At 35.4% G+C, this 14,731-nt stretch overlaps 1 protein-coding gene across 1 annotated transcript; it reads right to left on the bottom strand.

The window, feature by feature from the left end:
• Positions 1-8,582: 8,582 nt before the first annotated feature.
• LOC116106193 (TVP38/TMEM64 family membrane protein slr0305) lies at positions 8,583-14,158 on the bottom strand. Its single transcript, XM_031392534.1, has 7 exons — positions 13,669-14,158; positions 11,920-11,972; positions 11,286-11,378; positions 10,976-11,199; positions 10,129-10,195; positions 9,242-9,355; positions 8,583-8,821 (listed from the first exon to the last, which is right to left on the bottom strand). Exons 1-7 carry the CDS (start codon positions 14,057-14,059, stop codon positions 8,798-8,800), a joined length of 966 nt encoding a protein of 321 aa, XP_031248394.1. The 5' UTR covers positions 14,060-14,158; the 3' UTR covers positions 8,583-8,797.
• Positions 14,159-14,731: the final 573 nt, after the last annotated feature.

The following is a 14,731-nucleotide window of genomic DNA, read 5'->3' as shown; positions in this document are numbered from 1 at the left end:
CAACATACTAGGCTTCAAAGGGAGTCTTGTTATCAGTGCTTTGGTTGGTAACCGATTAAGAAGATAGATCCCTGTGTTAACAGCTGCTGCCCAGAAAATTTTGGGCAAATTTTTCTCAATCATCATGCACCTAGCCATTTCCATCACTGTCCTATTCTTTCTCTCACTCACTCCATTTTGTTGTGGAGTGTATGGACTGCTGAACTGATGCCAAATTCCAGCCCCTTTGCATGCTTCTTCAAACTCATTAGATGTATACTCTCCACCATTATCACTTCTCAAAGTTTTGAGTGTCAAACCTGTTTGGTTTTCAACCAACGGCTTGAACCTTTTGAATATAGCAGCTACCTCACATTTTTGGTTCAAGAAATGCACCTATGTCATCCTAGAAAAATCATCTATGAAAAGGATGAAATATCTACTTCCACTTAGAGAAGTTTGCTGCATTGGACCACACACATCACTGTGCACAAGTTGGAGCTTTTCACTTGATCTCCAAGCTTTATTTGTAGGGAATAGAGGCCTGCTGAGTTTGCTAATTTGACAGGTTTTGCACAATCCTTCACCTTGGTCTATTTCGGGTAGGTTATGGACAAGGTTCTTGTGTTTAAGTTCCTTGGGGCATGATAATGAAAGTGTCCAAATCTCTTATGCCACAACTCTGAATCATCTATCCTAGTTGAGTAGTTTTGAAAAGCAACCTTTCCCCATTCTATAGGAAAACTTTTTCCCTGCATTCTAACCTTCATCAATTCAGTCCCATCACTCTCTAAAATAACACAAGTGAGGTCCTTAAAATGCAGAGAGTAATTTTTCTCTAACATTTGTCCTACACTAAGTAGGCTCAAACTGATTTTAGGCACAAACAAAACATCAGCTATGAGTTTAGTACCTGTTTTGGTTTGGACAGCAACATCACCTTTGACTTTCACCTCCAGCAGTTCACCATTTCCCACCTTCACCTTGGATTGGTAATCCTCATCTAGGCTCACGAAATTGTTGGCATTTGGGGTCATATTGTTGGTGCAGCCACTGTCAATTAACCACACTTTAGGGCTGCTTGCAACCATGCATTCAGAGACCACAAACAGCTGCTCTGTACTCTCTTCTGTCTGCTGGGAACTTTCCACAGCTTCAGCTTGCTGTTCCTGTTGAATCCCTTTGTTCTTACACACTCTTTCAATGTGCCCAAATTGTTTACAAGACCTGCACTGAATGCTAGGCCTGAACCAACATCTATTTTCAAAGTGGTTCTTTTTCCTGCAGTAAGGACAAGGAGCAAAAGTTCTTGCTGCACCCACATTTTTTCCTCCTTGATTACTCAGCTTTTCTTTCCCCTTCTTCTCTCCAGCGTACCTCCTACTTTCCCCTTGAAATCCCTTCTTTTTTTAACTTGCAAACATAGCTCCTTCACCCAAATCTTCCTGCCTCAGCAGCCTTCTCTGTTCTTGTGCTTGAAGGTAATGCACAAGTTCAGCTAGGCTGAGGAGATTTTTGCTTCAAATCTTTTGGGTAAACTAACCAAAACCTTCTCCAAAATCCTCTGATCAGTCAGCTCCTCCCCAAGCAACTTAATCTTGTTTACAACATTCATTAATCTATCCACATACTCCTTAACATTTTCAATTTCTTGCATTTTGAGCACTTCAAACTCTCTCCTCAAGTTAAGGATATGCATGTTTCTGGTTTGGCTACTTCCCCCAAACTCCTCCTTGAGCTTGTCCCAAGCTTCTTTGGGAGTGTCACAAGCCATTATCCTGGAGAAGACCTGGTCAGTTACTACATAATGGATGCAGGGGAGTGCTCTTGGAGCCTTTGCAACCTCCTCTTCATGTATCCTAATCTGATTCAGTGTTGGGTTTGCTCCAAGTTGAGGGATTTGTCTCTCTTCCTCCACATATTGCCATAAGGAATGGCCTCTCAAATAGGTCTTCATTTTGACAGCCCAAACATGGTACTGCTCACCATTGAAGATAGGTGGAGAAAGAGATACTGGCTTTGTTGCCATGGAGGAGATCTTAAGGGAGTTGAGGTTTTTGGTCTGGAGGAATATGGTGGCTCTGATACCAAATGAAGGTTTTTTGAGCTGGAGAATTCTAAGGAAAATGTAGCTGTTATGTTGGCACACACACACACACAAGAATGTTTCATGGGGGAATTAACATTCATTGAACAGAAATGTTGAATATAAACATGGTTTGCACTGCAGTTATACCTACTCTGCAGCAGAATTACAATCAAAATTTAAACAGCCATACTTTACTAACAACTACAAACACATCACATTACATTAGCACCTAATCAGCAGCAAAAATCAAGCTGAATTCACCTAAGATCTTTATCATAAAAATATAAGAAATTCATATGCAAAACAAAAGAGACAAATTCCAGTTTTGCCGCCAGAACATGCAGCTCCAGCACTTCAAAAATATGCACCAACTTCATGAGCTTCCAGCATAATATCATTTGATTAACAGCATCAAGCATCATTTCTGTCATCTTTGTATATAAAACTACGAGAAATATAGGTTCAAGAACAAAGAATCGCCACACCATTTTCTTCAAACACTCCGAGAAAGAGAAAACAAGGTATGCTCTGTTTCACAAGAACTAGGAAACCCTTGAAGTTACTTAATTTACGCTCTAAAAAAGAGCCGATTAGTTTACGCTCTAAAAGCATTTGCAGTTCTTGGAACGGAGTTTTGAAAGCAGGCGCCAAAATTACTGTTAAGTCTCGTAATTTACTTTTGTGGACTCTTGAAGTTTTTTAAACTTTAAATCTGAGGTAATGAACTTGTACCTCAGTACAGTTTAAGAATGACAAAATTTGTCTTGCTATTTAAGGTTCGGGCACAATACTACGAAGTGAAAGATAAAAGAAAGTTGCAGATTTCAGACCAAATTCTCTAGCAAGAAATATCACCTGCAGAAATAAATAATAAATCAAGAAGGTGAGGCTTCTGTAGAATCATGCATTTTTAGATGCTTGAGCAACTTTGTATTTTGTATGCATTTCTACAAGTGCAAACACTGAGCACAAACTTAGAACAGAGCTTTGAACATTCATTTACTATCTCTGAACTTCACTAATCAACTATATTTGAAGTTGCAATATGTAGATCTCCTCATATATCAAGCAGAAGTTGCAGAAACCACCTGCAAATATTGGATGTCTATAGGCCACAAATTCTAAGGGAGAAATAAGATATTACGAATTAATATCAAACAGAAGTGCACATATACAGTAAATGCAGATCAAGTAAGGAAAAATTGGCTTAAATTGGCATGAAATAAACACATACAGAAGCATTATAAATATGGTATTTCAGATGCTTGAAATACATATTGATCAATTTTTCATGTTATCTGCATTTCTGTTCCTGGCAACAAATGAATTTAATATGCCTGACCTGAAAATCCCCTCAATGCGCAATATCTTGCCTCTAATTTCAAGCAGGCCCCTTAAAGTGCTAATGACTGAAACACCAGCAGCAACATTTGCTTCACAAAGTAATGAGTACAGGATTTCCTTTGAAGACCTCACAACTTTAAATACTGGATTTACACAAGAATTACATTCTAATACCCAAAAAAAAGGGAACATCAAAAGAACAAGAATCAAGCAGGGATGAATAATCTTGAACAAGAATTGATTACGAATTCATCCAGAATGAGGACTTTGTAATTATCGATATCCAAATAGCATAGCCCAAGTTAATATTACCTTTTCACTACCGATCATGGCAAAAACTGGAAACATGAAATTCTGCTGCACCAAATTTACCAGCATTAGCTGTATTTTTACTTCTTCCACATGCATATCAATGCACACAGAATGTTCACTGCTGGGCTACATCATAATCGATCACTAAATATTGAATTTATAACAACGAATAAACACATGCAGCTCAAATTGTTCTATTGTTGAAAACCCTTCCACAGGACCATTCACTGTCCACAATCATGAAACCCATACCAGAATTCACAAAAAAACGAACCTAATTAATAAATATCCCAAGCTCCTACCTATAAAATCATGAAACCCAGACCAAAATTTATACCAACGCACACCCAAATTGAATGAAATGGATAATTTAATAATGAAAAGATGAAAGGAATGAACAATAAAATCAAATTTCATATATTTTGGTTAATTACTAACAAGAAGATAATCAAACTATAACAATTTTAACTTCACCTGTAGACAATTTCTCTACTAGATAAACTTACAAAGTCATCAATACCCAAACTGATTACAACTTACAATCTCATATAACCCACCAAACCCAAATTCTCAAATAAATCCAACCACAAAAAAAATGATCATAATTAAAACCCAAGCCAAGCATACACAAATAAAATCATAAAATCAAGAGAGAAATCACAGCCAACCTCTATTATAAAGAACAAAGACAACCTCAAAACGACTTTATAGCTTACAAATTCCAGTAAAAACAACTTTTATAGCTTTTGGTATACGGCTTCTTTCTTTAACCGCAGTAATCAATAAAACCCATTTTTCACTTTATTTATAACTTATTGAAAACACTAAAAAGCAAACTGATATTAAAAAATAAGCTTTGGAAACAGATTCATTTGATTTGTATTTACTTGGATCAAGAATATATCAGATATTTGGTAATTCCAATGAATGAATCCTAAACATAAACAAAACGCCTACACGTTTATTTTCAATTGTTAAGTGATTACACGAGGAGATTCCTGATCAAGAAACTAAAACCCCATACTAAGCGCATTCCCATGATGATCACGCAATTGTTCAACAGCAACAAGACTTTTTTGCTTCATCAGAGGTGGTTTTGGCCAATAATCCGAAGACTCAAGTAGCTTGAAACCGGCACGAACATGATAATTCGACCGATTCTTGTCTTCTCCAACGATCTCCCAAGCTGTGGTTATGAGTTTCATGGCTCCAGGTGCCGCAACGCAGATAAACTCATCAGGGTTTATCATCTTTCCAATTTTGACATACCGATGAGTGATGGATTGACAAGAAAGCAACTCATCTCGGATGTTAAGAACACCGTACCAGTCAGTCTCTCCGGTTTTGGTTCTCTTATGCGAGTGATCATAGTGTATACGATACACCTCCACATAGCGATCAACATATTCGAAGAAAGGATCCACAAGCTTGGCTGAAAGAGCCCACCTATACGCATCTTTGAAATTGTTCTTCAAGAATTCCTCCTTGGCAGTATCAAGCATCACTTCCGTCATTGTTGTTTCAACACAAACAGAGGAATTATTAAAGAAATAAGAGAAACAGAGGTTCAAGAACAGAGAATAGCAACTCGAATTTCTGAAAACACTCAGAGAAAGGGAGAACAAAGGAAGCTCTGTTTTAGGAAACTCTAGTTTTTGCAGACTTGGAGAGTTCTATAGAAAATAAGTAAGAGTTTGCTATTAATTGCGTTACAAGTAAGTCGATTGTCAAACCCTAATTTCCAAAACTAAAAAGGACCGTTAATTTGCCCTTTCTTGGAACAGATTTTTGAAATAAAGGCGCCAAAATTAAAGCCTGGAGGAAGTTACCGTTACTCTGTGGGCTTTTAAACTTTTAGTAGATTAATAACATTTTGTCCCTATTAACAGTTCTAATAAGAAATGACTGGACACTTTCTGAAAAATAAAAAAAAATAAAAATAATCATTTTCACTGGTTTAATTAATTTAAGAATTTTATTCCGAACAAAATTTTTTACGAAATTAACAAATTTTAGTTTTTAGTTTTCTATTTTTCAAATAAATTCTGCTTCCATCTTACTGCAGTTTAAAAATGTAAGATCTTGAGTTTTCCGCTCTTCAGCAAGGATTGATCGAATTTATAAAAATAAAAGAGTCTGTTGATAAATATGAAGATAAATTCCAAGTAAATCAATAGTGAAATGTATGTTAATTAGGGCTGTAAAAAACCGGTTAACCGAACCGGATATGTGCTTTTTGTAATCGAACCGGTTTTTTGGTTCAAGCCATATTGCAAACCGAAACCGGTCTGGATTTTGGCATAAACCGGTTTGCAAACCGATCCGGATTTCTAGTTTGCAATCCGGTTAACCGGCTTTATTAATAATTTTTTTTTGCCTTTTTTTTATATGTTATGATAAAAAAAAAAAAAAAAAAAATTATATGATGGTGTCCCTGACTGCGTTTAAAGCTGCAGCTTGCTGTTCAGGTGTTCCAATATCTCCAGAGACAATGTCTATTATTTTCCCACCAAATTTCGGCTGCACAATTGATTCAAAGTTTAGAAAAACTCATCAGCACATATTTAAGAACCAGGTAAGTCATTCTAAATTCAACTTGAGAAAAGAAAGAGTACCAATACAAAGAATTCATACAATCAAGATACTAGACAAGGATGCAATCAATAGAGCTACTGTAGCAATTATCAGTTTCCCCGCATCAGGTTTTGCCTGAAATGTGATACAAGGTCAACAATTTCAACATTCTCAATGACTAAATTCTACTTCCAACAATAAACACCAGGAATCAGCCACTTACAAGAGCAAGTACTCTACAGAACCTCACGTTTGCAGCCTGACAGTTCAAGAATGAGTCATCCCTTCTTAATACAGTTCAAGAAAGAAAGTCAAAAGTAAGAAAACCTAAGAAATATATTTGAGACTATATAAAATCCTATTCCTACTGACCTAACCACCAAAATCTTCAGTTGTTGGAGACTAGAGAGGGCAGCGGCGACGACTGGAGTCTTGGAGAGTGGAGAGGGCGGCGGCAGCCGACGAGTTTGAGAGGAGAGGACGGGAGGAGGAGAGACGAGTAATGAAGAAGAAGAAGGACTTGGGAGCGAAATCAACAGGGAAGTGGAGAAGGCAGCGACGACTGGAGTCTTGGAGACAATGGAGAGTGGAGAGGGCAGCGGCGGCCGACGAGTTTGAGAGGAGGAGTATTGTCGAGTGTGAAGTTAGGGATTCAAGATTCAAATTTTTCAAACTAATATTAGATTTAGGTATATAGGATTTTAGATAATAAGGATTTTTAAAAATTAAAATAATATTATTATATGAATAGGATTATAGGAAAACCGGTTTATTAAACCGGTTATGAAAATGATATAAACTGTAAACCGAACCGGAAAATCGGTTTAGCCATTTTTTAAAACCGAAATTGAAACCGGTTAACCGGTTTTTTAGACCGATTAACCGGTTCGGTTTGGTTTCTAGTTTTTTTTTTTTGCATAATTGTTAATAATTCATTGTTATATTCGATCATACACAACATAGCGACTAGGACATTCAATATTGATATTAATTAGACACATGTTAAATATAAACAAAAAATGGGGAATATTGCCATAAAAAAAATTGCAATTATCCAGAAAATCTCAGGCCTATTTATTTTATTATTTTTGTCTTATCTTATTTTTATCTTACCTAAAATACATATTTGTTTTCAGATGTTTAATTACATTTGGTCATCAACGACAACCAAATATATGGTCGTCGTTGACCATCAATGAAGATCATATCTTTGACCATCATTAACAACCAAATGTGGCCATTAACGATCAAATCTGACTGTAGATATAACATTTTCCAACCAGATCCAAGGTGAATCTGACAAAAAAAGCTAGATCGATGCACTAATAACCAGATCCAACCAGTAGTGTGCTATTACACCAGATTCTAACCACCTTCCAATGGTGGTGACCGAAATCTAGCAAATGTGGATAAACGGGAGTGTGTTTGTCAATTTCTAAACTTTTTATTGTAAGAGTATTTTGATTAATTTTCAAATATTACCTTGAAATAACAACCCAACTCAATTTTTCCAAAAATCTTACTCAAAATAATAAAACAAACACAACCTCAAAAATTTCCGATAACATTATCAGAAAATATTGTAAATTACTCCACTAGTAAAAATGAAAATTGTAAAAGAAATATTAATATGATAAATAATCATCTAAAGATTATGAAAATCCCATAAAAGAGAGGCACTGAGGCTTCTTCATTTATGTAGCATATGAAAACATAAAATTTATGGAGAAAAACAGATAAAAAAAACTACAAAAGAGAAGTTAGAGGTGGGTTTGGGTTCTCAATTATACAGTTAAATTTACAACTCTATGTTTTACAATTTCAACTATCTTGTTGCCCAACTTAATTGGGCAGACCAATGCTTCCTTGTTTACTCAATATCTTTTACAGCATCCTGCACCATCAAAATATTCAATAACCAGTTATTGCACAAGGGAATGAATGTATATTACTATGCAACTTATGAACAATACAAATTTTAAAGGGAAAAAAAAGGCCAACGGAACTTTAAAAGATATGTAAAAACAGCAGAATCTAATTCGTTTCTATTCATTCACGGATTAATTGCTTGGAATAAAATATCTTAGAAAATCAAATTGCTACTAGTAACATATTCGTTGGGTGCCGATATCTTAGTTGGTAAGGTTTCTTGTGATTGTGCAAAAGCTTTATAGTATCTATTTCTGNCCAATAACATTATCAGAAAATATTGTAAATTACTCCACTAATAAAAATGCAAATTGTAAAGAAAATATTAATATGATAAATAATAATCTAAAGACTTTGAAAATCCCATAAAAGAGAGGCACTGAGGCTTCTTCATTTATGTAGCATATGAAAACATAAAATTTATGGAGAAAAACAGATAAAAAAAACTACAAAAGAGAAGTTAGAGGTGGGTTTGGGTTCTCAATTATACAGTTAAATTTACAACTCTATGTTTTACAATTTCAACTATCTTGTTGCCCAACTTAATTGGGCAGACCAATGCTTCCTTGTTTACTCAATATCTTTTACAGCATCCTGCACCATCAAAATATTCAATAACCAGTTATTGCACAAGGGAATGAATGTATATTACTATGCAACTTATGAACAATACAAATTTTAAAGGGAAAAAAAAGGCCAACGGAACTTTAAAAGATATGTAAAAACAGCAGAATCTAATTCGTTTCTATTCATTCACGGATTAATTGCTTGGAATAAAATATCTTAGAAAATCAAATTGCTACTAGTAACATATTCGTTGGGTGCCGATATCTTAGTTGGTAAGGTTTCTTGTGATTGTGCAAAAGCTTTATAGTATCTATTTCTGTTAACACACGGGATCAAACAAAGTTGGTTTAAATTTGTGGAGGAAAGGATAGACTTAAGAGAGACAGAAAAAGAGAAAGTAATACATTTTTGGTCGTAAATGAAAACCTGAGAACAGCGTAGAATTACCTTGGCAAGCCGCGTCACATAAGCTGCAGCCAAGGCTGTGAACAACAGTCCCAGGCCGAGAGTCAATAGCTGACCATTTCCTCCACCACCGATGGCAATTTCAGACTCTTCTTGCTGCAAGTAACGAAAACAAATTATTGTAAGTTAAACATCATAGTCAGCCAACCTATCGTATACACAAAATCTCATTCATGTTGCATGATCTTATAAACCTCAACCTTTTAACTTAAATCAGGTGTAAGATTAAATTTAATACACAAGTCAAGCAAGAGATTTGAAGAGAATGAATATGCAAAACCATAGTTTGCATTTCTTTTTCACAAGGTTGGAAGAGGGTGCGAGATAGAATAAGCATAGAACGTGAAAAAGGACAGTTACAGGGTGCAGTGGTAGTTTTGTACAATGTTAAGGTCCTTATTGTCACAGTTGTCCAACGGAGGGAAAATTTATAAGGACTAGAAATAATCTTTAGATATATAATCACACATGAAATAAACAAATCTATCATAAGATGACAGTTACGACATAAAAAAGAAGAATAATTAAAGGCATATTTATTACTAATTCAAGTCCTGTCACTGACATCTGAAACTGAATAGAGAAAGTGCCAGTTTTACTCATCCGTTACGTCGCTAGTTCTTGTCCCCTTTCTGACCACGAAAGTGCCAGTTTACTCAAAAGACAGTTTAGTATAAAAATCTAGTTTTCTGTGGTTGGAAAACCTAGCCAACATTTTGATCCAGCTCTACCCAAACTTCTCTGGTTCACCCCAACATTCCCCACTTGTCCAACGAAGAAAAAATTTATAAGGACTAGAAATAAACTTTAACTGTATGATCACACATGAAATTAACAAGTCTATAATAACATGACAGTGACAAACTTACAATAATTGCTCGCCCAAATGCTCCAGCACTCACATAAGCCCATGTTCCTGGAAGCATCCCCAGCCAGCTGCATGATAAAAGAAATTAATCAGGATGAGGACATCATTTTTTAAATGGTTCTAATTTTTCTTCCATAAGTTCAGATGTAATGCATAACATGGCCGATGAGTTCATTATATAGATCAAGTCACTTGACTCGGACACCAGGCTAACACATTCAACAGTCTAATCAAATATAAGCTTGCAATTGTTTTTAGACAATTCATTGGCAAATACCAAATCTCTTATAATTTTTGTTCTGATAGATAGAAGTTAATTCACGAAACCTTTTTGTCCATTTATGAAAAAGAAGAAGATTGAATAGAAAATCCTGAACAAATTTGAAGGTCTGAAAGAATACTTCTTAAGTTCTGGGACTCGTTTTATTATAGGGCAAGAATAATTCTAAATGAAAAACTAGAAACGTTGTTTGATAAGTTTTGAACAGGAAATATCCGGCCAAAATGATATAACAGCAGCAGTCTGCATTCCGATAAATAACATTTAGTGCAAATATAATCCAGTTTCTGAAAACCACTTGGGAGCACAAGAGAAAGATTAAAAGAAGCCATGACAACAAGACACCAACAGGGTAAAAAAATCACACCACAAACATTATTAGTTTACAATCTTCAAGCATAATTTATTAGTAAAGAACAAATCCATATAGGCAGCAGATAACAATAAGTTATAGAGCATAGCAATTCATCTTAAAAAGAGTAAATTAGATATGCTAAGAGCATTGAACAATGACATTAACAATGTAACAACAAAACTAGGCAAATAAAAGGATGGACAGTAGTCTGACCTTCCCAGAACATACGGAACGAACTTTACAGATGTCAATCCATATAAATAATTTCCCAGGGAAAATGGAAGCAAAGGACTCAAACGAAGAAGAGTGACAACCTTGAAGCCGTTTTCTCCAATTGCTTTGTCAATTGCAAGAAATTTTTTATTTCCTTCAACTAGCTTAAGAATTCGCTCACGGGCAAAATATCGGGCAATTAAAAAAGCAACACTTGCTGCCACCTAATAACAATAAGAGATTATAAGAATCAGTGTTAAAACACATGGTCATCATTCCATTATTTATACAATCGAAAAGGCCAACTCACCGTTCCACTGATGGATACTATGATGGTGCCAATAACAGAACCAAATAGAAGTCCAGCTGACATGGTCAATGGAATGGCAGGAATGGCAAGGATCTAGAAGATCGTATACTATTTAAAATCAGTTTGAGCAAAGAAAATGATTATATACTGATTTCAAACATGGAAAAGAAAACAGATAGTATATTAAAACCTCTGCAATATATTACACGATAACCATAGTACAGATGACATTGCAGGTCAGAGTGACTAGTCCATGATGAACAAATTGATTTTCAGCCCTTTATCAACTTGAGATCATGACAAAGAACAACTAAATAAGCTATTTTTTTTTTCCTATTTCTCATGAACAATCTAAATGCCTAAAGTTATTTGTAATGTACATTTATGATCAGAAGTAATACAAATGAACAAAAGATTACACAAGTCGTAATCTGTGACGACTAAGAAAAACAACAAGAAATGATTACTCAACTCATAATATGTGATGACAAAGAGAAACAAACTTAATATGCTATTTTTTCCCATTTCTCATGGATAACCTAATCCCCAAAAGTACCTATATTGAATATTTATGATGAAAAGTAATCCAAATGAACAACATAAGCCTGAATCCCAAACTTTTCCAAATGCATACCTCCAAACCTGCATACACTGCCACAAACAAAGCATATCCAGCAGGGCCATAACCTGTCCATTAAAATAAACGTACATCATAAAAATGGGGAAGCAAAGTTCTTCTGTAAAGGAAATATTTAAAAGGCTACTAACACCAGAACAAATTACATTTCTGTTTAAAAGATGCTTCCACCAAGGACCATAAGGAAACTAAGTTATAGGAGTTCAAATGGAATTTTAAATCCAAACTAGAATGTTCCTTGTCTGCACAGAAGTTTTGCACACAGAAGCAGCAAAAACTTTTTCATAACATAATGACTGGAAAGTTTGTCTCATAAGCAAAATCAAGTTTGCAGACATATATCAAAAGTACACTCCAAAACTACATAATTTGATATTTTAGAGCATATTTAGCATGAAATTCTAGTTTCCTTTTTCTCCACTTAAAAAAGGCAAGAATTCTAGGTTGCCATACAATCAGGTCATCCTCCAATGGTCAGCTACTCCAAAATTTGATTGAGTTTGAGTGATAAGGACCATAAGGTGCACAAGGGAAGCAACCAACTTTAGCTTTTTTATATATAAAAGAAGTTCCCAACTGTTTCCATTTTCCATGTTTTCCAATAAAAAAGAACGTCACAAGGTTGCCACAACTCAGCAGTTGAACTCCAATGTTAAGACTAATGGAAATTCTTTTCAGGGAGTGGGGTGTTAAAATTCACCAGAAAGTTCTCATGACCATTTTGATATTTGAGTTTTCTAAGAGACCTGTCTAAAAATTCAGCCGAAAATCCAACAGTTATACCACGTATAGGTTAACAGGAGCTTGCATTTCGAAATCCTAGCACAGCAGTACAATCAAAATATTGCCTTTGATATAATTGTACCTTCTTCTGTTAGAACTAAATTTCACTTCCTAACATTGGCATCAAAATACAGCTGACGCTTCACATTCCACAACCCTCAAATAGAGTAAACAACCCTAAAGGATATTCTCCAATTTGACCTCATTTTGCTAAAAAATTTAGACCATTCAAAAACTAACATGTTATGCTTTTTCTGAGACAAACTTTTATGCACTGTAATTTACATGCCAATAACCTACCCACAAGATACATACAGATGCATGCAACAACAAATTATGAATGCCGACTTTCTTGAACCCAAAAAACTTACTGGCATCATTTCAACTACATGATAAAATAATTTAGATGGAACCAGTTTCAATAGATTCTCTCATCAAAAGCTTTAAATCCATATTATTTGCTTAAATTTTGGATGAAAACCGACCAAGATGTAGGCACGAATGACTCTAACCTAGTTAGAGCACCTAAACCATGACAAGCAAATGGCAAAGAATCTAACAGAACACTTGTCATTTTAAGTCAGTGCCATCACAGAGGGTCAAAGCCCCAGAGTCTACCACAGAACCAAAAAAATTCAGGCCAGTTCCATTTAGCCCAACCTAAAACCAAATTCCCAATTACCATATAACCTCTTATTTCTCTCTCAACAATCTCCACCAATGTCCACTTCAAACTTCCCGTTATGACACACTCATTAAATTCCACAGCAACATCAATACCAAATTTTATAAAATGACCAATTCAACCACCGGAATTTTCACAATTTAAACATCCAAACAAGGTCAAAAAAACTAACGAAATTGACAAAATTGAACCCAAATAAATAAACATACCAAAAAAGAACCAAACTTTCAATACCAATCAATAAAAACCACAAAAGGGTGTTAAAAAGCGAACTTTACCTTCAATAAACCCAGAAAACTGGTTCAAAAACGCATTGATCTGGTCCTTATAAATGAACCCAACGGTCCCAAATCCACCAACAACACCCACAAGTAAAACTCCCGCCAAAAGGGTACCTTTTAAAGCAGCATCACTCTCCAAGCCCTCTCCTTTACCCTTATCTTCGTCATCATCACCACCACCACTCTTGGGACTCAAGAGCCACTTCAAACTTTGAGGGGCATTCCTCTTCTGAAGGGTCTGCTGCTTCTTGGTCTGTTTCAGGGAGGAGCATGGCTTGAGGAAATGGAAGCGCTTGTGGGGCTTAAAGGAGTAGAGAAAAGAGTTGCAAGAAGGGGCTAAAAAGCAAGACGGAGAAGTTGTGGGGGGTTTGAAGTAGAGTGCGTGCATTGTGGGGTGGGCGGTGGTGGTGGAGTTGTGGTTGTGGAGAGAAGAGTGCCATGTAAATGAGATGATTGTGTGGGCTGTGATTTGTAACTTGAAGGTTCTGAGACTCACTGGTGGTCAGGGTAAAGCGATGGCATTGATAAGAAAATTGGTGATTTCGTTACTTGGAAAATGACGGAGTTTTTGTGCTACAGGGCTTTGGTTGTGCCACGTTGCTATTGGGGGTATCGACTTTTGTGAGGTTTGATTGGTTTCGTAATTTTGAGAAATTAATTTGTGATTTAGTTATGAAATTATTCCTTGGTGAAAGAAATATTTTTGATAAATTTTTATGAGATTATTCAAGTAAGAAGATAGATTTTTTTAACAAATGTTGTGAAACATAGGGTAATACATTGAAATTAATAATTTTGATTTAGAAATTTAACCAAAATTTGGGATTAGAGATTGGCNGATAAGAAAATTGGTGATTTCGTTACTTGGAAAATGACGGAGTTTTTGTGCTACAGGGCTTTGGTTGTGCCACGTTGCTATTGGGGATATCGACTTTTGTGAGGTTTGATTGGTTTCGTAATTTTGAGAAATTAATTTATGATTTAGTTATGAAATTATTCCTTGGTGAAAGAAATATTTTTGATAAATTTTTATGAGATTATTCAAGTAAGAAGATAGATT

This window comes from Pistacia vera, unplaced genomic scaffold (genome assembly GCF_008641045.1).
Source record: "Pistacia vera cultivar Batoury unplaced genomic scaffold, PisVer_v2 Contig51, whole genome shotgun sequence".
NCBI classification, from domain to species: Eukaryota; Viridiplantae; Streptophyta; class Magnoliopsida; order Sapindales; family Anacardiaceae; genus Pistacia; species Pistacia vera.
Note: the sequence above shows the minus strand (reverse complement) of the source record. Positions and strands in the feature narration are given on the sequence as shown.

Bases quoted from the DNA above. Each gene is read 5' to 3' on its own strand.
- LOC116106193 (XM_031392534.1), bottom strand. From the start codon at position 14,059: ATGCACGCACTCTACTTCAAACCCCCCACAACTTCTCCGTCTTGCTTT. The intron at 11,379-11,919 runs GTATGCATTTGG...ACGATCTTCTAG, and splicing joins CAGTGTATGCAGGTTTGGAG to ATCCTTGCCATTCCTGCCAT. The intron at 9,356-10,128 runs GTAAGTTTGTCA...CGTTACTTGCAG, and splicing joins CATTTGGGCGAGCAATTATT to CAAGAAGAGTCTGAAATTGC.